Genomic DNA, 24,864 nt, shown 5'->3' with positions numbered 1-24,864 from the left:
TGAGGTGGCTCATGAGTGCAGTAACTCCAGCCCCAGAAGATCTTGTCACCCTCTTCTGGCCTCCCTGGGCACCTGCACCCAATTCACAAACTCATACTCTCCACCTCAGACATAGGCGCTCACGGTGTAGGCCTGGCTGGTTCGGAACTCTTTTAGAACTCTGGAGTGCTGGGATTAAAGACATAATACATGCACCACCACGACTGGCTGCCCATTCTCTCTCTCTCTCTCTCTCTCTCTCTCTCTCTCTCTCTCTCTCTCTCTCTCCCTTCCTTCCTTCTTTCTTTCTTTTTTTCGTTCTTTCTTTCATTTATTCATTTTGTCTTCATCTATGCCTGCATACCAGAGTCAATTATAGATGGTTACTGTTGGGGTCTGGGAGTCACCACACAAAACCATGCATACACCAATCTCAGTTAATCAAGAACAGTCTATTGAACACACACCATAATAATGGACTTCTAGGTCCACAAGAAGGAAAAACCTAATTGTGACACCAGTCTATCCTCAGGGCAGGCTTTTTATAGGAAGAACCGGGTTCAAAAGTGTGAAGGCAAGCAGTGAAGTGCTGAACTTAATTTCATCTTATGAGCAAAATGGAGACTGAATGCAAAATGGCTGCAGTCATGTTAAAAGGAGCCGGCCTCACCAGTTATGAGCCACTATGGGGTTGCTGGGAATTGAACTCAGGATCTCTGCAAGAACAGCCAGCTCTCTTAACCTTTGAGCCATCTCTCCAGTCCTGCACATTTCATCTTTATATTGACTCCCAAGCGTCATTCTCAGCTGGGCAGTAGTGGTGTTCCACACTTTTAATCCCAGCACTTGAGGGGCAGAGGGAGGCAGATCTCTGTGTTCAAGGCCAGCCTGGTCTTCAGAGTGAGTTTTAGGACAGCCAGAACTATGCAGAGAAGCTGTCTAGAAAAAACAAAACAAAATAAAACAAAAAAGTCCTTTCTCTCCTTATGGAATCTGGTAACGAACTCAGGTCTTCAGGCCTGCATGCAAGTGTTTCTCCCATGCTGAGCCACCATCTTGTTGAAACATCTTGACTCTGTTTTCCCTTTGAGAAAGTTTCACTATAACCCAGGATGGCCTAAGATTCACTATGTACCCCAAAACTAGCCTCAAACATGGTAGTCCTCATGTTGCAGCTGCCCAGGTGGTGGGATTACAAGTGTCAGCCACTGAATCAAGCAAGTCATGTCATTTTTTTTTTCCAGAGCTGGGGACCGAACCCAGGGCCTTGCGTTTGCTAGGCAAGCGCTCTACCACTGAGCTAAATCCCCAACCCACAAGTCATGTCATTTTTGCTCCTGTCAGTGGTACACAGCTACTTGCTTTTGCTAGAGATGCTGCCCATGCGTTGAAGCTATGCTGTCCTAGCTGCTGTATCATTTCAAAGATATCTGAGGAGTTAAAAAATATGATGCTGGGCTGGAGAGATGGCTCAGTGGTTAAGAGCACTGACTGCTCTTCCAGAGGTCCTGAGTTCAAATCCCAGTAACCACATGGTGGCTCACAACCATCTGTAATGAGATCTGATGCCCTCTTCTGGTGTGTCTGAAGACAGCTACAGTGTGCTTATATATGATAAATAAATAACTCTTTAAAACAAACAGATGAAAACATGATGCTGCTTCTGTTACTATTTTCTGAGAGCAAGGGAAATCTTTATAAATATCACCTCCATGTCTCAGGAGCTAGAATCATGACATGACAAATGACCCAAATGAACCTGGCGACCAGGAAGGTCAACTCCAGGACTCACTTCCTTCCCGGTGTGGTGGCACGCTTCTGTACTCCTAGTACATGGGAAGCAGAGAAGAGCGATCTTGAGTTAAGGACAGTAAGGTCATTCAGTGAATTCTACTGGGCTACTACAGAGTGAGACCCCCATCTCCAACAAAAGGCTTCCTCCCTGGAATTTGAGAACAGGAGAAATACATAGACATGTTGATGCTGGGAAGTCAAGCCGCAGTGAGGAGGGGCAAGGGTTGAAGGTAAAACAGAATGACAGCTGGGAGATGGCTCAGTTGATAAAGGTCTGCAGAAACATACCGACCAAACGTCAGTCTCCAGAGCGCACATTATATAAGAAAAGAGAAGCCCCATTGTGTGTGGTGGCAGACACCTTTAATCCCAGCACTTATACGTAGGAGGCAGAGGCAGAGGCAGACAGATCTATGAGTTCCAGTTCAGTCAGGGCTGCATAGACCCGGTCTTTAAAAAAAAAAAAAGAAGCAGCCAGGTGATAGCCTGTGCTGTCATCCCAGTACTGGAGAGGGAGGAACAGGAAGATCCCTGGGGCCTGCTGTTAGCCTACCCTAAATGGTGAGCTCCAGGGCAGGGGTTAGTACCTGAGGAATAAGACCTAGTGACAGTGTTGTCCTCTGGCATACACACCAACACACACCTACACAGAAACACACACACGCACACACCCCTACAGAGACAAGACACAGGTAGTGTTCCCCAGGAACACACACACATACACACACACACACACACACACACACACACACACACCCCCCCCATACACAGACAAGACACAGGTAGTGCTCATCATGAAAACACACACACACACACACACACACACACACACACACACATACCTTGCCCTTATACACATGAAAAAGAGAAAAAGAGACAGACCCAGAAGAAAACACACACACACACACACACACACACACACACACACACCCCTACACAGACAAACACAGTTAGTGCTCCCCATAAACACATACACACGCACATGCACACATGCACACTCACCTACACATGTGCACACACACACACATCACCTACACAGAAAAGACACAGATAGTGCTCCCCATGAACGTGTACACATGCACACAGACATACATACTTTGTTTTGTTGTTGTTGTTTTTTTTTCTTTTTCTTTTCTTTTTTTCAGAGCTGGGGACCTAACCCAGGGCCTTGTGCTTGCTAGGCAAGCGCTCTACCACTGAGCTAAATCCCCAACCCCGTTTTGTTGTTTTTTTTTGACCTGGTCTCTCTGTGTAGCCTTGGCTGTCCTATAGAGCTGGTCTTTGCAACTTTGTGGGGTCTTCTTTTTCACACTCTAGCCCTGCCCCCAGTTTTATCCCCATCACTAGATAGGTGAGAGAGACAGATAGGAGGACGGGAGAGAAATTAGATTCTCTTTCTTTCTTTTTTTTTTTTCCCTCGGAGCTGAGGACCGAACCCAAGGTCTTGAGCTTGCTAGGTAAGCGGTCTACCACTGAGCTAAATCCCCAACCTAGATTCTCTTTCTTTCTTCTTGTTTCTTCTTTGGGTACAAACAAATCACAACCAACCTACTTGAATGACCAACAACCAACCATACCTATTGGGACCCTAGCATTTATAACCCTCTGAAAAGTTCCCAGAATTTCAAATGTCACACAATCGCAGAAACTACCTGCAGTTGGCAAAACCATGCCTCTGCTAGAGTATGAGGCAAATCATTGTCAGCTACTGTGGACAGTCTGAAGCTGCCCCATATCCCTACACCTGGGATTAAAATGAAAACACATTCTTATAATATTTCTGTATGGGTTTTTTTTTTTTAAGAAAACCAAAATTCCAGGATTCTTTTTTTTTTTTTTTTTTTTTTTTTTTTTTTTTTTTTTTTTTGTTGTTGTTGTTCTTTTTTTTGGAGCTGGGGACGGGGCCTTTTTTTCCTAGGCAAGCGCTCTACCACTGAGCTAAATCCCAAAATTCCAAATTCCAGGATTCTTATTAACAGTCCTAGAACTCACTCTATAGACCAGGCTGCCTGGAACTCAGAGATCTACCTGCCTGCCTCCAGAGTGCTGGGATAAAATATGTTTGCCACCACTGCCTGGCACATATACAGAGACATTTTAAAAAACCCTATTATGAGCCCTGGTTTCTTCCTTCCCTTCCTTCCTTCGTTCCTTCCTTCCCCCTCCCTCCCTCCTCTTCTTTCTTCTTTTCTTTTTTTCTCTTTTTAATTTTTTTTTTTTTTACATTTTTTGATCAGGGTTTATGTAGTCTTAGATAGCCTGGAACTCACTATGTAGACTAGTCTGGGAACTCACAGACATCCACCTGCCTCTGCACTAGGATTATAGGGATAGGCTACCACATCTCGACCACACCTGTTGTGGGCAGTGTATGTTTTTTTTTTTTTTTTTAAGATTTATTTTTATTTGTGTGTGTGTGTGTGTGTGTGTGTGTGTGTGTGTGTGTGTGTGTGTGTGTGTGTGTGTTGTTGATGTATCTGGAGTTACAGGTGGTTGTGAGCCAACATGGGACCTGAGCTCGGGTCCTCTGTAAGAAGTTAGGGTTTGGGGTTGGGGATTTAGCTCAGTGGTAGAGCGCTTGCCTAGCAAGCTCAAGGCCCTGAGTTAGGTCCCCAGCTCCGAAAAAAAAGACCAAAAAAAAAAAAAAAAAAAAGTTAGGGCTTTTACTTGCTAAGCCATTTCTCCAAGCCAAATACTTTTTTTGTATGTGCTATCCTTTGCCTGCATGCATATCTGTGCATCCGGAGTGGGCAACGTCCCCCGTGTCCTCTGGAACTGAGGGACAAGGTTGTTAGCCACAGTATGAGTTCTAGGAACTAAGTGAAGCTTTGTATTCGGCACGAGCAACAGTGCTCTTCAATACTGAGCCATGTCTTCAGCCCCTGGGCAGTATTTTAAAATGCTTGATTTATGAAGCAGTTGTTCTTCCTAATACTAGATAGTTATAAGATTATAGATTACAAGATTCTGGGCTTCACTGGTTTCCGGGGGAAAAATAATAAAACTATGGTAGTCTTAGCTTTGCACCTACTATTGCAAAAACGGTTGAGATAATCAACCGAGAGGAAATTTTTGTATCGTTTCACACAATTCACAGTTAAACTTGCTCCTTTTGTGCCTACAGCGAGGCTGCACACAGCGGAGAATTTCTGATGAAGTTGCTCACCTCATGGTGAGCAGGTTCAAGCAAACATGAAGGGAAGAAAGGATGGGAATCAAAGCACGGCCTGGCAGGAATGTCTTGGTGACTTTGGGCGAATCCTCTTGGGGAAAATGTGTATGTCCCTTCCAGGTAGGGCAACACCTAGTAGGTCCCTTTCTGTGGGCTATTTGGGGTCAGGCACTTCCCAAGGAAAAACCAGTATTGGGTACAAGGGTCGTAAGGGACCAAGGAGGAGTCATTAGTAGTATTTCCTATTCTGCCTAGGAATCCTCGTGCAAGCTCCTGCGGCCCATGTCAAGGGTCTTCTAGTGCCCGAGAAAAGTCTGGGGCTCTTTCTCAACCTCTGCCGCCCTCTTGGTATAAGATGCACGCCAGTCAGCAGGGAGGGCCGTGCGACCTCGGAAAAGCCAAGCAAAACAGTAAGCAAGGCCTTGTCTAGTTATTCTGAGGCCCCGGGCCACGAATCCTCATCCCGTGTTAATCATCTGCTCGACCCCAGACACCCTCACCCCTGCTCTTCATCCGGGAACCTCACCTAGGACCGCCCTCCCGCGGACTTCCGTCGCCGGAAGTGACGTAAAGCGCCAGCCTTCTGGCAATCGAGAGTGGCCCCGGAAAGGCTGGTGAGACTCAGCGAGGAGCGTCTCCGTGACGGGACAGTCTCTAGGCCCGCCTCTCCACCTGGGTGAGTCCCGGGGAACCGTTGTCGCGTCTCCGTGGGAGCGACGGCTTGTTTGGCCCGCGCGGCGGACGTGCAGGAGGCGCCGCGTGCGGGCTGACGGCTGTTCCCGGAGCTGGGGCGCGCGGAAGGCCGGGCTCGCGGCCCTGTTTTCCCCTCATCCCGGGTTCGTCGCGAAGCCCAGGGAACCGGGGTGGCCCCCGGGGTGCGAACCCAGTGGCCTGACCCCGGTGGCAGCTCGGTCTCGTGGTCTGCTTCGCCCTCTGAGGACCGAACCTTTGCCTGAAAGGGAAGTAGGTAGAGGGTGGGTCTGGGCGAGGCCTGCGAACGGGCCAGGAACCTGGCGGAGGGTGGTGGAAGGTGGACAGAACCCCGGCCCGTCCTTGGATCTGAAGGACACCAGGCTCCTCGCAGCCCTTCCTCGTGCTGCGCCCAGGTGGTTGGACCAGCCTGCCCTGAGGGTCCGTCTGCTAAGTGAGTTGTATCATTATTCTTCGGGCCCATTGAGTAATGCAGAACGGCCTGACCGGTTACCACATGATTCCTAAGGGGCCTGCTTTTGAGAAAAACAATGAGTAATCTTAACTGGCGTGTTTCTCTGGGTCTCAACTTGAGCCTCTAAATACTTAGGACGCCCTATGGAAAGATTTACGCTATTGTACTGTGTTGAAAAAAAATTTTAATGGTCGCATTTTTTGTTGTTTTTTTTTTTTTTTTTTTTTAAGACAGCTTTGAGGCTAACCTTGAATTCCTGAACCTCCTGCCTACATCTTCTGAGAGCTGGGATTGCAGGCCCAGCGATACATATTTTTTTAACCACAGATTTGGGATTTTCAGCACAGTCTGAATGATGTCGAATTCTTATACTTTCCTGTTTGGGCTTTAAGTTTTGAAACTGAATGGTACTCATGTTCGTTTTTTGTGAATCGAGAGGGTCTTAGGGATTGAAGTCAGGGCATATCTCCAGCCCCCTGTTTTTCTTTTTTTTTGTTTATTTTGGTAACTGTTATTAGCTTTTTTATCTTCTTGGGCCCGAATTACCATGCATTTTAATTAATTGCATTTAGAGAAACTTAGATCTGTGTACCGTGGTAACTGAAATCGAGTGGGTCTGGGTTTCTGTAGCCCTGGCTGTCCTGGAACTTGCTCTGTAGATCAGGCTGCCTCCAAACTCATATCTACCTGCTTCTGCCTCACCAGTGCTGGAATTGAAGGCTTGCACCACCACCTCCCGGCTGTCTTTTAAAATTTGCTTTTAGCTGGGTTGTGGTGGGCAGGCCTTTAATCCCAACCCTTAGGCGAATCTCTGAGTTTGAGGCCAGCCTGGTCTTGGAAGTGCATCCAGGATAGCCAGGGCTCTGTTACACAGAGAAGCACTATCTTGAAAAAAAAAATGTATTTTTAACTATTTTTTTTTTTAAATCTTATCTTTTTTTTTTTTTTTTTTTTTTCTGGCGCTGGGACCAACCCAGGGCCTTGTACTCTACCACTGAGCTAAATCCCCAACCCCGACTAAAATCTATCTTATATAAGATACTTGGATAAGTCTTGAAACTGAAATTCTGGGACATTTTAACTTATTAAGTAATTCCTCCTAATCTCACCCTGCAGTGATGGTCATTGTCTCCCTGAACAGGGATGGAGGAAATAACATCCCAAGAAGCAGCAGAATCACCAAGGATCCAGTTTCAATCTTTGGAGAGCCAGTCTGAATGTCTTTCCCCAGAGCTTCGGTTTCTGCAGGACACAGAGATGGAGCAGGGATTCACTGATGGTAAGGCAGTGTCTCTACAACACTTATTTCCAGGAGAATGGGAATGTTAAGAGGCGCTGGCCTGATAGGAGAGGCCAGGGCTTGAATAAGAAAGTGGGCCTTAAAGGAAGAACCCGAAGGGTGTGGCCCATGTGTGTCCTTTTGTCTGGGCCTTCTGTTAAGTACCTCATCCTGCTCAGGCTGGCTGTCCTTTAGAACATGTAATTTCACTCTTGTCACCACAAGCAGAATTAACTTTTAACACAGGCTGCTTTTGCCACATCTCACTAGCCTTACCTGACTTTTAGGCCTCACAGACTGAGAAAAACCTCCTCTCCTGATGACTTACTGTGCTTTGCTACCTGCCATTCTGTTGCACATGCAGTGTTTGTGAGGAATCTAATTTTGGCCAAGAAGGCAACCATTTAATTACTTGTTTGAGTACAATGTCTGTTTAAATGCACAGATGTTACATATTAACTATACATTCGCATACATGTATTAAATAGGTAAGGTGCACTCCCCAAAATAGGGTCCTACTATGTAGCCCTGGCTGGTCTATTACTATGCAACCCATGATTTGAATGAATCTTGTCTTAGCCTCCCTACTACATTGGGAATGTAGGCATTTAGTAACATACTTAGCTGTTGGTCTTATAATGTAAGAACTATGTCTTAGTTTTTATAGATTAGCACTAGTGTCTGAAGGAACTTGCAACATGGATGGAGTATCGTTATGTGGAAGGTACTATGGGGCATTGTTGGAGGGTGTAAAGGATTGTGAGGAAACATAACTATTCCTTGTTTCTGGAAGCTGAACACAATGTTTGTAGAGATGGTGCCCAATAACAAAATGAAGGCAGAATGATGTTTATATAGTAAATGGCATCTGGGAAAATGTCAGAAGTTTGCTAAAAACCCTGACCCTATTGTCAAGTCCTTCAACTTTTTTGTTGTTTTGGGTCTCTCTGCATAGCCCTGATTATCCTGGGATTCACTAGGCCAGTCTGGCTTTGTCAAAGAGATCCACCTAATTCCACCTCCTGGGTGCTGGGATTAAGGCTTTTACCACCACACCCAGTTCCTTTCAACTCTTAGACTTAATGTAGTGCAGGTTGGCTTTGGATTTAGGCCTTGATGACTTTGAACATCTGGTCCTTCTATATCCACCTTCCAGGTGCTGAGATTACAGTTGGGTGACGCCTTGCCCAGTATATGGTGCTGGGAGTCAAACCCAGAGCATCGTGCATGCCAAGCAAGCACTCCACTGACTGAGCTGTGGCTTCTTTTTGCTGTTGCTTCTGGTTTTTGAGACCACGTTTTTCACTCTGTAACCCAGGCTGGCCAGGAAATGCTGTTTGTCTTTATGTTTTGCTTTGCTCAGCACAACAACAGGTATAATGCTAACCCTTCCATAGAAGGAGTGTCATGTCCTGAGGATGAAGTGAGATCCCTAGGAAAATCCACATTACAGTTGTAAATCTGTGTGAGTAGGAGCAGCTACCGGGAGGAGTGGACACACCCGAGGCCTGGTGACTGTTGGCATCACTAGAACACTGATGTGACGGAGGATGCCACACACACCTTGGGCAGGAGAAGTCTTGAAAAATGAGCCCTTGTGGAAGGGCTGCTCTCACTCTTGGCTCCTTTCTCCTCCCTCAGCTCCACCTGTTCCCCAGGTGCCTGCCCTTCCCCATGAGGGAAGCCCAGGAGACCAGGCAGCTGCGCTCCTGACAGCCAGGTACCAGGTGAGCTGAGGGACCCTCAGGGTTTCTCAGGGTTGCTTGAGTGTGGCCTTTCTTTCTTCCCATCTGTTAACCCTTGCCTGGAATCTTTTCAGTAGCAATTTGGGAACAGATCATCTTCAGAGACCTGAATTTGAGAGAAACCTGGATTTTTCCATCTCCACCACCATCTTTGTCCATGAGACCATGACGGGCACTCATGGGATTTAGTCTCTAAGTTCTAGTCTGTGCTCCCTCCTCTCCTCCCCAGCATAAACAGTTACTAGATGCCCTCTGTGTCATGTGCATTCTCTGGCTATGGTGCTACAGTAGCCCATTCCTGAGAGCAGCCAGGATTGTGATTTCAGGAGTTTGTGACATTCGAGGATGTGGCTGTGCATCTTACTCGAGAGGAGTGGGGATGCCTGGACCCTGTTCAGAGGGAGCTCTACAGAGAAGTGATGTTAGAGAATTATGGAAACGTGGTTTCACTGGGTAAGGACTCTCCTGTTGATCAATTACCTGTTTGGATTTCTTCTTTCTGAGTAGGTGTGAGATTTTTGAGGTAGTCAGTAGAATGTGCTCAGTTAACAGGTCTTAGAACCTCTCAGCCCTCCATCTTTAAGGTCCTTTCCCTGGGGGAGGGGGTAAGTTTAGGGTTACTTTGGGTTATCAGGAGGAGACCTTGTATGCCTTATCCCCAGTTTGTGTTTCTTGCTTTTGTGGGACATCAGTTTTCTGTTAGCAAAAGGAAACTTGGTTGTGCTTTGGCTAAGTTCTCCCTTTCTTTCCTCTCCTCTTTCCCTCTCCTCCCCTCTCTCCTTCCCTTCCTTTTCCCTCCCTCTCTCTCCCTCTTTTAAATAGAGTCTTAAGAATCTTCCTAAACCCTAGGTGGACCCTGTTCTGATTCCTTTGTGCTCTGTATCTGAGATTTCCCCATTAAAGAAACACATTTATAAGACAGGCTAAAATCTCTCTTGAGTACTCTCTTACTTTTTTAAGATCCTCAAACTCTTCTCCAAACAGGCAGGTTTGAGAGACTTTAAAGGTGCGACTCACTGTATCTCTCTCATTGGAGTGCATTACCTAGGAGGTAATCCCAAGTAACCTTACCCCGCGCAGCAGAAGGCTCATAATGTCCCATATTATCTGGGCTAAATTCTTTTTTAAAGATGCATCAGAGAGGGTTACAGATGGGGGCTCTGACTTTTTTTTTTTTTTTTTTTTTTTTTTTTTTTCCGGAGCTGGGGACCCCCAGGACCTTGCGCCTAGGCAAGCGCCACCACTATCTCCCCAACCCCATGGGCTAAATTCTTAAATCATGATTTCTTGTTTAAGGATACCTGAGATCAGGCAACCTATAATGATGTTGAGAAATACTCCTGAGGTAGGCAGGGGAGCAACTGGGCTGTTGGCAGTCTCCTTGGGTGAGCTTTGTCTGTCCCCTGCCCTCACTGCAGCTTTTTTAGCCTGTCTTTGATCTTACATACACTCTTTGTGCATTTACATCTATAGTTAAACCCCCCCTCCCCCATTTTTTTAGTTTTTTGTTGGCATATAGGGCTTTTTTTTTTTTTTTTTTTTTTAAACTTTCCTGATTACATGGTAGATTTAAGAAACTTTCTTACGGGGTTGGGGATTTGGCTCAGTGGTAGAGCGCTTGCCTAGCAACCGCAAGGCCCTGGGTTCGGTCCCCAGCTCCGAAAAAAAGAAAAAAGAAAAAAAAAAAGAAACTTTCTTACATGTGGGGAGGCAGTTTGCGCGTTGGGAAGGTCTTTAGTATGTTTTGCATTCCTGGTCTTTGATCTTTATAGGCATACTTCTCCGCCTTCCCACCACCCGGATTCATTGTGTGAATTCCTGCCCAGCCCTGAGTCATACCCAGGCAAGTGCTTTCTCTGGAGAAACACTTGCAGTCCTTACAGCAGGAATCACCAAGAGATGGCCCAGGTATCGACTTTCCATCGGGAGTGCTTGTCCCAGCACGGAAACTCCTTTTCCAAGATTGTAAGATATCAAACTTGGTTGATGGAATATATGTTCCTTGGGATGCCACCATTATGTAAAGTTGCCGCTCCCTAAGTGACATTTGGTGAATTTCTAACGTGGAAGCCTTCCTTACACTCACGTGCATTTGGAACTCAGTTTTCATAAACACACTTGGTGGTCACTACTTGTGTGAAATGCCACAAAGCTAGCACTTCTGTTGCCATCTTTTCCTGTTGTTTAGGGTAGGGAACAGATGCCGTGTGCTCTTTCTACAGTGAGTGTAGCCTGTCCACTGTGGTGCCTCACTTGTGTGATCCCACACTTCCCTCACGTTTGGTGTCATTTTCCTCTTTAAATTCTGTCATCTTGTACCTGATTCTTTGTGGTACCTCACCAATTGCTGTATTTATATTACCTTCCTAATTAAGTGTTCTTAATGCTGTCTTTGATAGCGGGGAGTACGGGGCACAAAAACTAAATAGTTCAGGGCATCAAAATGGATGTATTTTTAAAAGCTTTGTAAATTGTAAAATGTGTAAACTACTGTTAATTTTACCTAATACAGAATGTCCAACAGTTCACTTGTGTACTTTTTGTAGTAAAGAAATTTTGTAGTAGTCTAATTCAAGCTTATAATATACTACCAAGTGGAACTTTACCTCATTTTATCTTGTCATCTTTTCACACACAAAGGACACGCATACATGCAAACCTGCATACAGTGTAAGAAGCCCTCCTAACACTACCCAGCTTGCTTTTGTGACCAAGCCAGCATATCCTTAGCAACTATTTTAACATCCTTGGGAATTCATTTTATCTTTGTGGGTCTATCATATGCCATTTCAAATGTAAGGGTATATAAACATTTACTAATTGTGCTTAGTGTTTGGGGTTATAACATAAGACCTGTATAATTCAGTCCATGGCTTAGTCTCTTTCCAGTTCATGTGTATTTCCCATGGCTCTATTTGTATTTATCACAGGCCCCAAAAGTGGAGTCCCTTTATCAAGTATTTGCACTAGACAGCACTGAATAAACAAACAGCTGAGTTTACCAAATGCCTGATGTCTTGGAGATAACTGTAATTTCCATAGAATGTTTCTTCGAGTCCTGGCTATTTACTGTTTGTACTACATGCTACACGTATCTCATTTAATCCTCGCTATAACTCAGCAGTAAGCAGAGGACATTACTCTTTTTTAAATAGCTTCTTTTAATGCCTTTAAGCCAGCACTAGGGAGGCAGGAGCAGGAGCAGGCAGATCTTGAGTTTGAGGTCAGTCTATCTAATCTTTATTGAGTTCCAGGGCACCCAAGGCTACACAGAGAAACCTTGTCTCAAAAACAAAGCAAAGCAAAAAGTTCTTTAAAAAGTTACATTTCTTTATTAATTTGAAGGGAGTGGTGCAAGCCACAGCTGTCATGTTGAGGTCAGAGGACAGTTTTCCAATCAGTTCTCTGTCTGTGCTGTGTGGGTTCTGGGGGTTGAACCTAGGTCATTAGGCTTGATGACAGCTCCTTTGTTTGCTAAGTCACCTCCCTCCCTGGCCATGGAGGATAGTGTTAATTTCTTCTGAGGAAACTAAGGCTCTGAGAAGTTAGGTTTGGGACCTGCCTCTTCCCTGAAGCATATCCTTTCTTAGCATTTTATGACTTTGGCACAATAGGTCCACTCACATTATGACATTAAAACTCTGGGGTTTGTTTGTTTGTTTTAAGCCAGGCATTCATTCTGTAACTCTGTATAGACCAACCAGGCTCCCTCCTGCGAGCTGGGATTAGATGCATGGGCTGGGCTGGGTATGGTGATGCACAGATTTAATCCCAGCACTCATGAGTAAGGGCTGGTACATCTTTCTGAAGTTAAGGCCAGCCAGAGCTATACAGTGAGGCTTTGTCTCAAAAACAGAGGAAGCCAAATGAGAAACAGGTATCCTCCTCTACCACCATGCCAGCCCTCATGACTTTACCCTCAAGACAAGGGTTCTGTAGCTCTGGCTGTCCTGGAATTCTCACTCTGTAGACCAGGCTGGCCTCAAACTCACAGAGATCCCCCTGCCTCCGCCTCCCAGGTGCTGGGATTAAAAGCATGGGCCACCACAAACCGGCCTCATGTCACATTTTATATATGAGTATTATTTGTTCATGCCAGGGGGTATAAACCCCAGGCCTTATGTGTGGAGGCAACTGCTCCCCCACTTCCTCCTCCTCCTCTTCCCCCTCCTCTTCCTCCTTCTCTTCTTCCTTCCTCTTCCTCCTTCTTCTTCCTCTTCCTCCTCCTTCTTCCTCCTCCTCCTCCCTCTTCCTCCTCCTCTTCCTCCTTCTTCTTCTATTATTATCATCATCATCACACTGTAGCTGTCCTCAGACACACCAGAAGAGAGCACCAGATCTCATTACAGGTGGTTGTGAGCCACCATGTAGGTGCTGGGAATTGAACTCAGGACCTCTGGAAGAGCAGTCGGTGCTCTTAACCTCTGAGCCATCTCCCCAGCCCCAGGCTGCTGTTTTAATGAATTTTAGCAGTACTTTGTTCTGACAAGAAAGACCCAACCAAGTTAAGTGTCCAAAAGGCGGTTGACTACTTACACCTCAGCCAGGATTCAGAAACAGTAAATACCATCCATGCGCTTGTTCAGATCTTACTAGTTCTCAGTTATTCTTCTATTTTCCAGCCTAATGCCCTTAAAAAATAATTTTTAGGTTCATTTTACTTTATGTCTGTTTTGCTTGCATGTATGTGTACTATGTTCATGGTCAGTACCCATGGAAGTCAGAAGAGGACGTTGAATACTTTGGAACTGGAGTTATACTTTGCACCACCATGAGTACTGGGAGTCAAACTGGGGTCCTCTCCAAGAGCAGCAAGTTCTCTAACATCTGAGTCATCTCTCCAGTCCCCAAATGCCCTTTTTATAAAATTGGGTAGCTGTTATGTTGACAGGTGTAAAATTAGCATTAGATAAGCTGTTTTTAAGTATACTGTTCAAAAGAAGTAATGGCTGCAAAATTCATGGATTTGGCTATTAAGGATCGTTACTAGTGGTGATAATGCCTGAGACCAATTTTTAAAAAAATGTTTTTTAATGTTCATTGGTGTTTTGCCTCCACAAATCTGTGAGGGTATGTGATCCCCTGGAACTAGAGTTAAAAGTTGTGAGCCACCATGTGGATGCTGGGAATTGAAACCCAGTCCTCTGGAAGAGCAGCCTGCACTCTGAACCAGCACTCCCAACCACTGAGTTGGGGGAGGTGCGGCTGAGTCCCTTTTTTATCCATATTGGAAGGTTGATGGTTCCAGTTTTGTAACCAACCACTGCTGCTGGGAGCTCATGAAAGCATGGCTTCTGTTTCATAGCCCCTCACCTCCCCTCACTCTTTCTGTACTGTTCCTTGAGTCATAGAAGAGGCGATAGAAATGCTCTCTTCAGTTAGGGCTAAGTACTCAGAAGTAACTTGTTCTCAACTCTTTGACTAGTTAAGAGTCTGCATTAACCATTGCCCTGTATGCTTCTGCATATGGAGCCTTCTCGTAGCACAGCTGAAAGCAGCACTAAGCTTTTGGTACAAGTATATTAAGCAGTCAGTTTGACACCATATCCTTGTAGCAAAACAGAAGTAGGACTAATCTATAATCTTTCCTGTTGTGTATTTTTTTTTTTTATATTTTATTTATTATATATAAATACACTGTAGCTGTCTTCAGACACACCATAGGGGGCATCAGATCTCATTACAGATGGTTGTGAGCCACCATGTGGTTGCTGGGATTTGAACTCAGGACTTCGGGAAGAGCAGTCGGTGCTCTTAACCACTGAGCCATCTCTCCAGCCCCCTGTTGTGTATTTTTGACCAGGTTTACAGTATCCGGCATACATTCTCTCCTTTAGGCCTCAAATCCAATCAGGAAATGCTTGCTTTTCCGCATAATGGTCATGACACTATCTTCTCAGTGGGTACAGCTTGCCTGTTAAGGAGATATTGTAGCTTGATGGGTTCACAGTTGGATAAGACCATTGATGTTTTCCTCCCTAGCAAAATGGAAGTTTCCAATTCTTTTTTTTCTTCCCCCCAGACAAGGTTTCTCTATGTAACCCTGGCTATTAGGGAACTTAACCTAGACCTACCTGTCTGTCTGTCTGTCTAAAACTAAATACTTCTGAATGCCAGGAACTTGCTATGTATACCAGCTGGCTTCAAAATCACAGAAGTCTTTCCTTCCTCTGCCTCCCCAGTATTGGGATCAAAGGTATACATTACTACAACCCCCAATTCTACTACCCCCCACCCCTTGTTTTTTAAGACAGGGTTTCTCTGTTGCAGCCCTGGCTGTCTTGGAACTTGCTCTGTAGACCAGGTTGGCCTTGAATTCACAGAGATCCATCTGCCTCTTGAGCACTGGGACTAAAGAAGGTGTGCGCCGCCACCCCCTGGCTCATTTTACGAGCCCACGCTCTTTCTCAAAGATGTATTTATTTCATGTGAGTACACTGTTGCTTTCTTCAGACACACCAGAAGAGGGCATCGGATCTCGTTACAGATGATAGTGAGCCACCATGTGGTTGCTGGGAATTGAACTCGAGACCTCTGGAAGAGCAGTCAGTGTTTTTTTTGGTTCTTTTTTTTCCGGAGCTGGGGACCGAACCCAGGGCCTTGCGGTTGCTAGGCAAGCGCTCTACCACTGAGCTAAATCCCCAACCCCCACTCAGTGCTTCTGAGCCATCTCTCCGGCCCTGTTTTTTTTTAAAGATCTATTTTTATGAGTATGGGGTAACTGTTTCCATGCACACCAGAAGAAGGCATCAGATTTCATTACAGATGGTTGTGAGCCCCCATGTGGTTGCCAGGATTTGAACTGGAAGAGCAATCAGTGCTCTTAACCGCTGAGCCATCTCTAGCCCTCATTTTAAAGACTCACTTTAGTTTGTGCACGCGTGTGTACACCAGGTGCCGTTAAAGTTGGAAAGAGGCCATCTGAGTCCCTGGAGCTGGGTTTATAGGCAGTCGTAAGCGGATCCTCTAGAAATGCAGTATGCGCTCTCAACTGCTGAGCTGTCTTTCTAGCTCTTTCACTTTCTTTATAGCTGAATAATTGCACTGCTTATAAGTACCTCATTGGGGGGCTGGAGAGATGGCTCATCGGTTAAGAGCACTGACTGCTCTTCTAGAGGTCTTGAGTTCAATTCCCAGCAACCACATGGTGGCTCACAACCATCTGTAATGGGATCTGATGCCCTCTTCTGGTGTATCTGAAGACAGCTACAGTGTACTTATATATAATAAATGAATAAATCATTAAAAAAAAAAAAAGATAAGTACCTCATTGTTACCAGTTTCTCAGTTGATAAACAACTCAGCTGATCTTACACCGTTTTTTTTTGTTTGTTTGTTTGTTTTTTATTTATTTATTTATTTATTTATTTATTTATTTATTTATTTATTTGGTTCTTTTTTTCGGAGCTGGGGACCGAACCCAGGGCCTTGTGCTTCCTAGGCAAGCGCTCTACCACTGAGCTAAATCCCCAACCCCTCTTACATCGTTTTTAAGAGTCTGTAAATATTATTCATTATGTGGCAACAGGCCAGGATAGTGGGAACAAATAAGTTAGACATTTAGTATATAGATAGATATTTGGAGATGAAGGATTCAAGCCAAACATTGCAAATACACACTCCTTGACATTTTCTATGCTCAGGTCATGTAAAAACTGCCCTTTGGTTCTAACAACATCAAGATCTGTTTCCTAAGCAAGCTTCCTGTTGCTTTAGTATTAAAAGAAGTTAAACTGTTAAAGCCTTAGGGCAGGTTTGTCCTATTTGGGAAAAGCCCGGGCTGTACAGTGAGTTTCTGGCCAGCATGGTCTACAAAGTGATACCCTGTTTCAAGACACATAGGCGCATGCTCATGTAAACACAAGCGTATGCGCGTGCACACACGCCTGCGCAGTCCTCTTGGCAGTAGAAAGCTTGTTTTACATGCACGTTTACTACCTTTCCTTCACTGTAACATGGGGAGTCAGTGTCTATAGCTGCCTCTATATTTAGAATATGAGATTCTTCAATTGTTTGAGATGGGTTGGCCCTTTTGCTTGGGCTCTATCCCCACTATAGTTTTCATATAAGAGGTATCCCATAAATGCTTGTTGAGTAAAGTGTATGCTAATTTTGAGGTGAAGATATGACATACCCTTTTTTCCCCCATGTTCATTGCAGCAGATTGGTTCTTTTAATGAAAGTAAAAATATTTCTAAGATTCCTAGAACATTATGATAATTCAATACTTAAATTTATGCAGTGATCAAATCAGGGTAAATAAATAGCATTTCCATCTCTTCACTGTTTTTTGGGACAGTGTGTCTTTATGTAGCCCTGGCTATCCTGGAATTTGCTATGTAGACCAGGGCTGTCCTCCTTAATTATATGTATGTGTCTGAGTGTGTGTATGTCACATGAGTGCAGGTGCCCAGGGAGGCCAGAAGAGGATTTCAGATTCCCTGGAGCTCAAGTTATAACCAATGTGAGCTGCCATGTGGATGTTGGGAACCAAACTTACTCCTGCCAGAGCAGTTAAGTCCTTTTAATCACTGAGCCACCTGTCCATCCCTTGAGGTGATATGTTGGGAGTTTTAAAGTCTTAATATTAATTAGATTTATATTGTAAATTGTTTCAACCATTACCTTGCTGTGTTGAAGAAGAACCAGAAATAATTCCTGTTTTAGTGTTGTTAAACTTATCTGTCTTACAGGATTTTGCTAAATTTATTCATTTATCACTGATTTGCTGCTATATAGCAGGGGCTTGCATTCCATTTTCAGAATGCCATTTGGTACTTGGTCTGATGCCAACACTGTGCCCTTGACCACCATAGTACTAATAACTTCTGTGAAGACAGGTACATACCCATGCATGAATTCACCTAATTGTTCTTTTTTTTTTTTTTTAAGATTGATTTATATGAGTACATTGTAGCTGTCTTCAGATACACCAGAAGAGGGCATCAGATCTCATTACAGATGGTTGTGAGCCACCATGTAGTTGCTGGGAATTGAACTCAGGACCTCTGGAAGAGCAGTCAGTGCTCTTAACCACTGAGCCATCTCTCCAGCCCTCACCTAATTGTTCTTAGCACACCTTTTACAAATCTCAACTCCTTAGAGGACCTTGTCCTCTTCATTCTCCAGTCTTTCTGACAAATGTCTTCTCAGAACTTATCTTCTATATAAGTTTGGTTACTTTTAGTAATGGTTACATTACTAAAAAGAAAAGAGGGCAGTGTAGCATCTGGGGATAAATTGCTATATTCCATTTCCTTCTCTGTGAGCAGGATTTCCAATTTCCAAGCCTGATGGAATTTCTCAGCGGGAACAAGATCTACAAGTCTTTGATCTGGAAACTAAGAATAGAGAAGGCATAAGAAATGACTGTTCAGGTGAGTAAGGCAAAGTCTGTCAGATGAATCAGTGGAAGAGTAAACTCCAGGTATCGAGCCAAGTTCTGTTTGAGCTCATACTCAACACACAGAGCTCTGCCATTCTGGAGTGGAGAGAGTGCCTGCCTATCTCTACAGTTTAATTTCTTTAATACAGATTGTGCTAGGTCCCAGTTCAAGTTACAGCTCATTTTTAGCCCATTTTTATGTTTGTTCCTTTGAAATCTCTTACTGGCTGTTGTCTATTTTGCTGAAATAGCCTGTTTCTATCACCCCTTGATCCATTTCCGTCCTGCTGTGCCTTTTTTTTAAAAAAGCTTTATTTTATGTATGTTTATTTTATGTATGTGAGTACACTGTGGCTGTTTTCAGATACACCAGAAGAGGGCACCAGATCCCATTGGAGATGGTTGTGAGCCACCATGTGGGTGCTGGGAATTGAACTCAGGACCTCTGGAAGAGCAGTCAGTGCTCTTAACCACTGAGCCATCCCTCCAGCCCCCTGCTGTGCCTTTATATCTGCTGTTTGTTTTGAAGTAAATAAAATTTGTTTATCTATGAGGATACTACATTAGTTTCCTCCTATTTTTATTTATTTTTTTACACACAAGATATAGATTACATTTGCATTTTCTATTTATATATTGTATTAGATGGAGAGACCAGAGAAGAAAACAAGCTGTTGATTCCTAAGCGGAAAATTTCAGAAGAAGTACATTCATACAAAGTGAGAGTAGGAAAATTCAAACAAGATATTGCTCAAGTTCCTGAGACCAGAGAGGTTTATAAGTCTGAGGACAGATTAGAAAGGCTCCAGGAGATTCTAAGAAAATTTCTCTTTCTGGAGAGAGAGTTTAGACAAATAACAATCAGCAAGAAAACTTTCAGCAATGAGAAGAACACTGAACCTGAAAAAAGCTTCAGTCTAGACTCCACACTTGATACAGATCAAAGAGTTCTTAGAATACAGACCATTGATGACAGTAAATATGACATGAACTTCAACCAGAACCCAGCTGTTGGCGAACAAGAACCCATAAATCTAACAGAGAATTTTCAGAATACTGACTATAAGGAAAGCTTAATGGATCTGTCCCATCTTAATAAATGGGAGAGCATGCCTACCACTGACAGATCCTATAAATGTGATACATGTGGAAAAACCTTCCATCAGGCCTCAGCTCTTACTAGACATCAGAGAATCCACACAAGAGAGAAACCCTACAAATGTAAGGAATGTGAGAAATCTTTTAGTCAGAGCTCAAGTCTTAGTCGACATAAAAGAATACACACTAGAGAGAAATCCTACAGATGTGAAGCATCTGATAAATCCTGTGATGCCTCTGATAAGTCTTGTAGCCAGAGCTCAGATGTGCTTCAGCATAAGAAGGTTCATGCCAAAGCCAAGTCTTACAAGTGTGGGACCTGTGAAAGAGTCTTCAGCCGAAGTGTGCATCTTACTCAGCATCAGAGAACACATAAGGACACGGCCTGTAAATGCACTGTGTGTGGCAGTGACTTCTGCCACACCTCATACTTAGTTGAACATCAGAGACTACATCATCAAGAGAAGTCCTATGAATATGATGAATGTGGGCTGGCCTATGTTAAACAGCAAGGAATTCGTTTCCGAGAAAAGCCCTACTCGTGTAATGAATGTGGGAAAGACTTTAGATTGAATTCCCATCTTGTTCAGCATCAAAGAATTCACACAGGAGAGAAACTGCATGAATGTAATGAGCGTGGGAAAGCTTTCAGCCAGACCTCATGCCTTAGTCAGCATCATAAAATGCACAGGAAAGAGAAATCATACGAATATAACAATTATGAGGAAAGTTTCAGTCACAATTCCGATCTTACTCTGCAACAAGAAGTTCCCATTAGAGAGAGAGTCTTTGATTGTGATGCATGGGAAGAGAACTTCAGTCAGAGAGCGCACCTCATCCCACATGAAAGGGCGCATACCAAAGAGAAACCTTATGAATGCAATGAACTTGGGGAGACGTTTAGTCAAGTTCAGGCCTCATTCAATATGTGAGAACTGAGACCAGGGGAAGTCACATATGTACTGAATGTGATAATGTCTTCAGTCATAGCTTAGCCCTTGGTCAGTATCAGAGAATTAATACCAGAGAGAAACCCGCTGAATGTGATGAATATTGGGAAGTTTTTTTGGTGTTAAATTCTTCATTGGCTCCTGTAAATCAGTGCTAGAATATATAGACTATGGTACATTCTTCAGATTATTTTCATACCTTAGTCACAGTTGGGGAATTTGTACTGGAGTAAAATTCCACTGTCAAATGTGAAAAAGCCATCAGTCAACTACCTTGTTGGTTCAGTGTCAAATTTGTGCCATGCATAAAGCCTGTGAGGATATAGGTGTGTATGTGAGGAAACTCAAGTCATACCCCAGTGCTTGCTCACATCGAAGATTCTAAACCCTTGAACAGTCTATACCCAAGAAGTCATTTGGGTGTAGTAAATGTGGCAAATCTGTGAGCACGGGTCCATCTATCGTCAGAATGTACCAGATGTGAGTCTGGATATGATGTAAATGCTAAGATCAGAACATCTGCACCAGATGAGACTGATAGAATGCAAACAGTGAAATTTAACCACTGTATTTTCAGGCCTTATCCAGTATCTCAAAGTATTAGAAAATGGTTACTGCTCTGTATAATTATTCCTATTTAGTCTCAGTCTTTTTACTGCAGAATAACTGAATCCAGAAGATAATTGGTGAACGAAGTCATTTTCTCACAGTATCCTTTAATAAGTATTCTAAGTAGGTACGAGTATTTTATTTACAGGACTCCTTTGAGTGGACTTATTTTAATTTGGCCTATATACATTAAAACACTTCTTTTCTTTGCAATGGATTCTTGCTCAGTTTCCGTAGGATGCTGCTGATGCGCTGTGCTCACCCAGCTTCTGGAGAGGAGCTCAGAGCCTTCTCTGGTTTGGCCTGAGTGCTCTCCAAAGGAGACTCAGCCTATTCTTTTCTGAGGACCCTACATGTTACTGTTTCTGTAGCCACACCTTGGGCTTCCAGTTGATTTCTGCATTCTCCTTGGCAGCCTTAAATGGTGTTCTGGTTGTTAGCTTCTCACCAGCTGATAAAGACTTACTTCCACATCAGCCATCCATAAGTTTGGAGGATTCAGTCTTCCTGAGTCTGTGGCAGGCACCCAAACACTTGCAAGTGATGTCCAAGTTTTTAGCTTGTTTGCATCCACAGCCCTTTAAATGAGATGACAAGGACATCAGGGAGCCAGTAAGACTTATGTTGGCCTAGCTACATTTCATTCAGTGCCTACTTTGCATGTATATGTATGTTTAGAATTCTTTTATATGCCTATATTGAAGGCCAACAAAATGCTCAGGTCTGCTTTTGATAGGGAAACAAAGAACACACAAATCAGAATAAGGAAATAGAGCCTTCCAATGAAGATGTTGCTGTTAGTGATGTATCTAGACAGTATTTCAAGAGCGTGGCAGGTCCGTTCCTGGTCAAACCTTAATCATTAGGATTGCTTCTTTATCTGTCCCCCTCCACTCCCTTCATCAAGCCAGGGTAGTATTTTGAAGTGTAGACCTTTGTGCATCATTGTTTGTGCACAGCCATACTTTTGTGTTGGGATGCAGCCTTTGCCGCCCAGGCTGGCCTTGAATTCCTGGGTTCACACAAATTTCCTGCCTCCCAAGTAGCTGGGATTATAGGCATGCGCTCCTGTGCCTGGATTTTATTTTTGTATTTTAATAGCATCTGCAGGCCATTTAAAGGATCATGTCTATTTTGATTTATAGAAGTGATCACAGGTGTTGAGTTCAGTGCCCTATATACTACATAGAGTTCATGATTCTTTACATGATGTCAAAGCATTTGTTTTCATCTTAAAATAACATCTTGTGAATAAGAAAAGTGTTATTTAAAATTCTAGTTGTCAATCAAGCAGTTGAGGCTTTCATAGTTCAGATGTCATAATGTTCACTAGAGATCCTCAACCAATATATAAAATATGCTGCTCACTCTGTAAACCTTGTGGCTAACCTAGGATAGGGATAGTCCTACCACTGTATTTTACTTCTTTGCCATCAGCAAGCATAGTGTCTCATCAGGGCAAGAAAATTAACATATATCAAATTGATCTAAATGTAAAAGCAAATGAAAAATGCATGTTTTTCTGTCCCTGTCAAACATGTATACTCTTACTTTATAGCGACCAATAGTCACTTCTGGTGACTGAGGCAGAGGATTTGATTCATTCCTAAGTAGCAGAATCTGTAAAAATCACATGTATGCATTTGGGTTAGGAACGTGCTTTTGTATTTCTACTTGAATAAAGGTGTGTTCAGCGCTCTTAGACTCTTTGTTTTGAACCAAGTCTGTAGGCCACAGGCAGAAGCTCTGGCACCTTGGAATTCTTCACCGTGCCTGTCCCTAGCTCCTTTATGATACTCACAAGAGTGATTCGTTCTCTATTGATGCCTAGCTTCCCTTTCCACAGACCTCTGCAGCCAGTTAAGTTGAGTAGTTTTGTATTTTAGATTTAATTAAAATGTTTATGAATGTTTTGCCTGCATATGCATGTGTGTCTGGCGTCCATAGAAGACAGAAGAGGACATCAGGTCCCCTGAAACTGGAGTTAGAGACACATTTGAGTGGGTTCTGAAATCACTGCTGTTCTCTGCAAGAGCAGGCAATGTTCTTAACTGCGGGACCAACTCTCCAGCCCCAGGAATGAATGTTGGTTCAGGTGGGATGCTTCAGTACATAAAATTAAATCAAACAATGTGTGATTTCAATAGCGCTCTAAGAATGTTTTGGTGGGTAGGTAAAGTAAATTTTAAAAAAGAATGCCAAAATCATTTTTGAAGTAACTTGTCAGTTTAAGTAGATACTTAGTGTAGTGACAGTATGAGTTTGTATTAATTAAGCCTTTGGTCTTAGGGGAGGAAAAGAAGAAATCTATTAGCTGGACAGTTAGTTCATTTGTCTTCATTAACCTGTGTGCATACTTTCACGTACACATTCAAGCTTTCACCAGAGTTCTGCATGAGAGCTTGGCTTCGAAAAAGGCTAAAGGGTTTCAGAACAAGTTAATGTCTGATGAAAACTGATTAATGGTTGATTCCCAGGTGACAGGGTTTTTGGAAGCTCTTCCTACGGTATCAGTACTGTTAGCTTCAGCTGATCATACTGGCTTCCAGAGCTGATGTCAGAGTTGGTTTGATTTGGTTTGATTTGGTTTGAGACCGGACATCTCTGTATATATCCCTGACTGTTCTGGAACCGGCTATGTAGACCAGGCTGTAGTTCACCTGCCTCCTAAGTGTCACCACCACCCAGCAGAAGAGAGTATCTTAAAGTAATCCGTGGACTTAGGGTAACACTGATGTAATGGGTTAACAGGTCAAACCCTCAGATTTTCTATCTCCTGCCCAGATATCCCTGCCCCATCATTAGTTTCCCTGTTCATTTCTCAGCATTCTAAATTAATTCTTAGCTTTTTCTGTTAGCCAAACTAGCTGATGGACATAGAGCTCTTGACCTGAAGCAAAATAAGTAACAGGAAGAAGCAAGCTTGATTCCTGGGGCATGTGAAAGAAAGACTTAAAATGTAGGGAGCCCTGGAAGAGTGTTAGAAGAAGTAGAGTGTCCAGTGCTTATGACTGTCTTGGTTAGTGTTCTAATTTAGAGAAGAAAATGTTGAACTGGAGGCTTGCTTACAATTTCAGAGGATAAGTTCATGATCATCATGGCCGGGAACATGGCTGCCGGTAAGACCAGTCATGTAACTGAGAGCTTATATCCTGATCTTCAGGCAGGAGGCAGAGGAATTAAGCTGAAAATGTGCTTTTAAAGCCTCAAAACTCACTCCCTTCCCTCAGTGAGATACCACCAACAGCCTCATTAGAATCTTCCCTAAACTGTCTACAATCAACCAATCAATCAGATATGTGAGCCCTATGGGCCATTCTCATTCAAACCACCACACTGAAAACAGGATTTTTTTTTTTTTTTTTTTTTTAAAGACAAGGTTTCACTTTACTGCCTTGGCTGGCCTAGAACTGTGATATGCCCACCCTTGTCTCCTAAGTGTTGGGATTAAAGGCAGGTTTCTTTGTGTATGTGTGAGTGAGTGAGTGCTTGCATGATGTCTGTGCCTCATGTGCATGCAATGTTTGTGGAGGACTAGATGGTGTTGGAGTTCCTAGAGCTGGAGTTACTAGTCAATTGTGAATTGCCATGGTCCTGTGAATTGAATGTTCATTTTTTAAATATTTTTTTTATTCCTTGAAAATTTCACACATACGATGCTTTGACAACATGACCATTTTGTAAGCAA

At 43.5% G+C, this 24,864-nt stretch overlaps 1 protein-coding gene across 3 annotated transcripts; it reads left to right on the top strand.

Moving 5' to 3' along the window:
- The first annotated feature begins 5,508 nt into the window (after nt 1-5,508).
- On the top strand, nt 5,509-22,880 carry Znf655 (zinc finger protein 655). 3 transcript variants are annotated; one of them, XM_032887251.1, is made up of 5 exons: nt 5,509-5,621; nt 7,227-7,389; nt 9,031-9,116; nt 9,461-9,587; nt 10,907-12,135. In XM_032887251.1, the coding sequence occupies exons 2-5, from the start codon at nt 7,254-7,256 to the stop codon at nt 11,101-11,103; spliced, it is 546 nt and encodes a 181-aa protein (XP_032743142.1). In that variant the 5' UTR covers nt 5,509-5,621; nt 7,227-7,253; the 3' UTR covers nt 11,104-12,135. The 3 variants fall into 3 exon arrangements, with proteins under 3 accessions (XP_032743142.1, XP_032743141.1, XP_032743139.1); XM_032887250.1 differs by lacking the exons at nt 5,509-5,621; nt 7,227-7,389 and adding exons at nt 18,407-18,511; nt 19,165-22,880 and having other exon boundaries at nt 9,035-9,116; nt 10,907-10,977; XM_032887248.1 differs by lacking the exons at nt 5,509-5,621; nt 7,227-7,389; nt 9,031-9,116 and adding exons at nt 18,407-18,511; nt 19,165-22,880 and having other exon boundaries at nt 9,127-9,587; nt 10,907-10,977.
- Nucleotides 22,881-24,864: the final 1,984 nt, after the last annotated feature.

The sequence above is a fragment of the Rattus rattus genome, chromosome 16 (genome assembly GCF_011064425.1).
Source record: "Rattus rattus isolate New Zealand chromosome 16, Rrattus_CSIRO_v1, whole genome shotgun sequence".
Classification (NCBI taxonomy): Eukaryota; Metazoa; Chordata; class Mammalia; order Rodentia; family Muridae; genus Rattus; species Rattus rattus.
Note: the sequence above shows the minus strand (reverse complement) of the source record. Positions and strands in the feature narration are given on the sequence as shown.

Coding starts and splice junctions, on each gene's coding strand:
- Znf655 (XM_032887248.1), top strand. CDS start 9,394: ATGTGCATTCTCTGGCTATGGTGCTACAGTAGCCCATTCCTGAGAGCA. Junction 9,588..10,906: donor TGGAAACGTGGTTTCACTGG/GTAAGGACTCTC, acceptor TGATCTTTATAG/GCATACTTCTCCGCCTTCCC. Junction 10,978..18,406: donor CAGCCCTGAGTCATACCCAG/GCAAGTGCTTTC, acceptor CTCTGTGAGCAG/GATTTCCAATTTCCAAGCCT.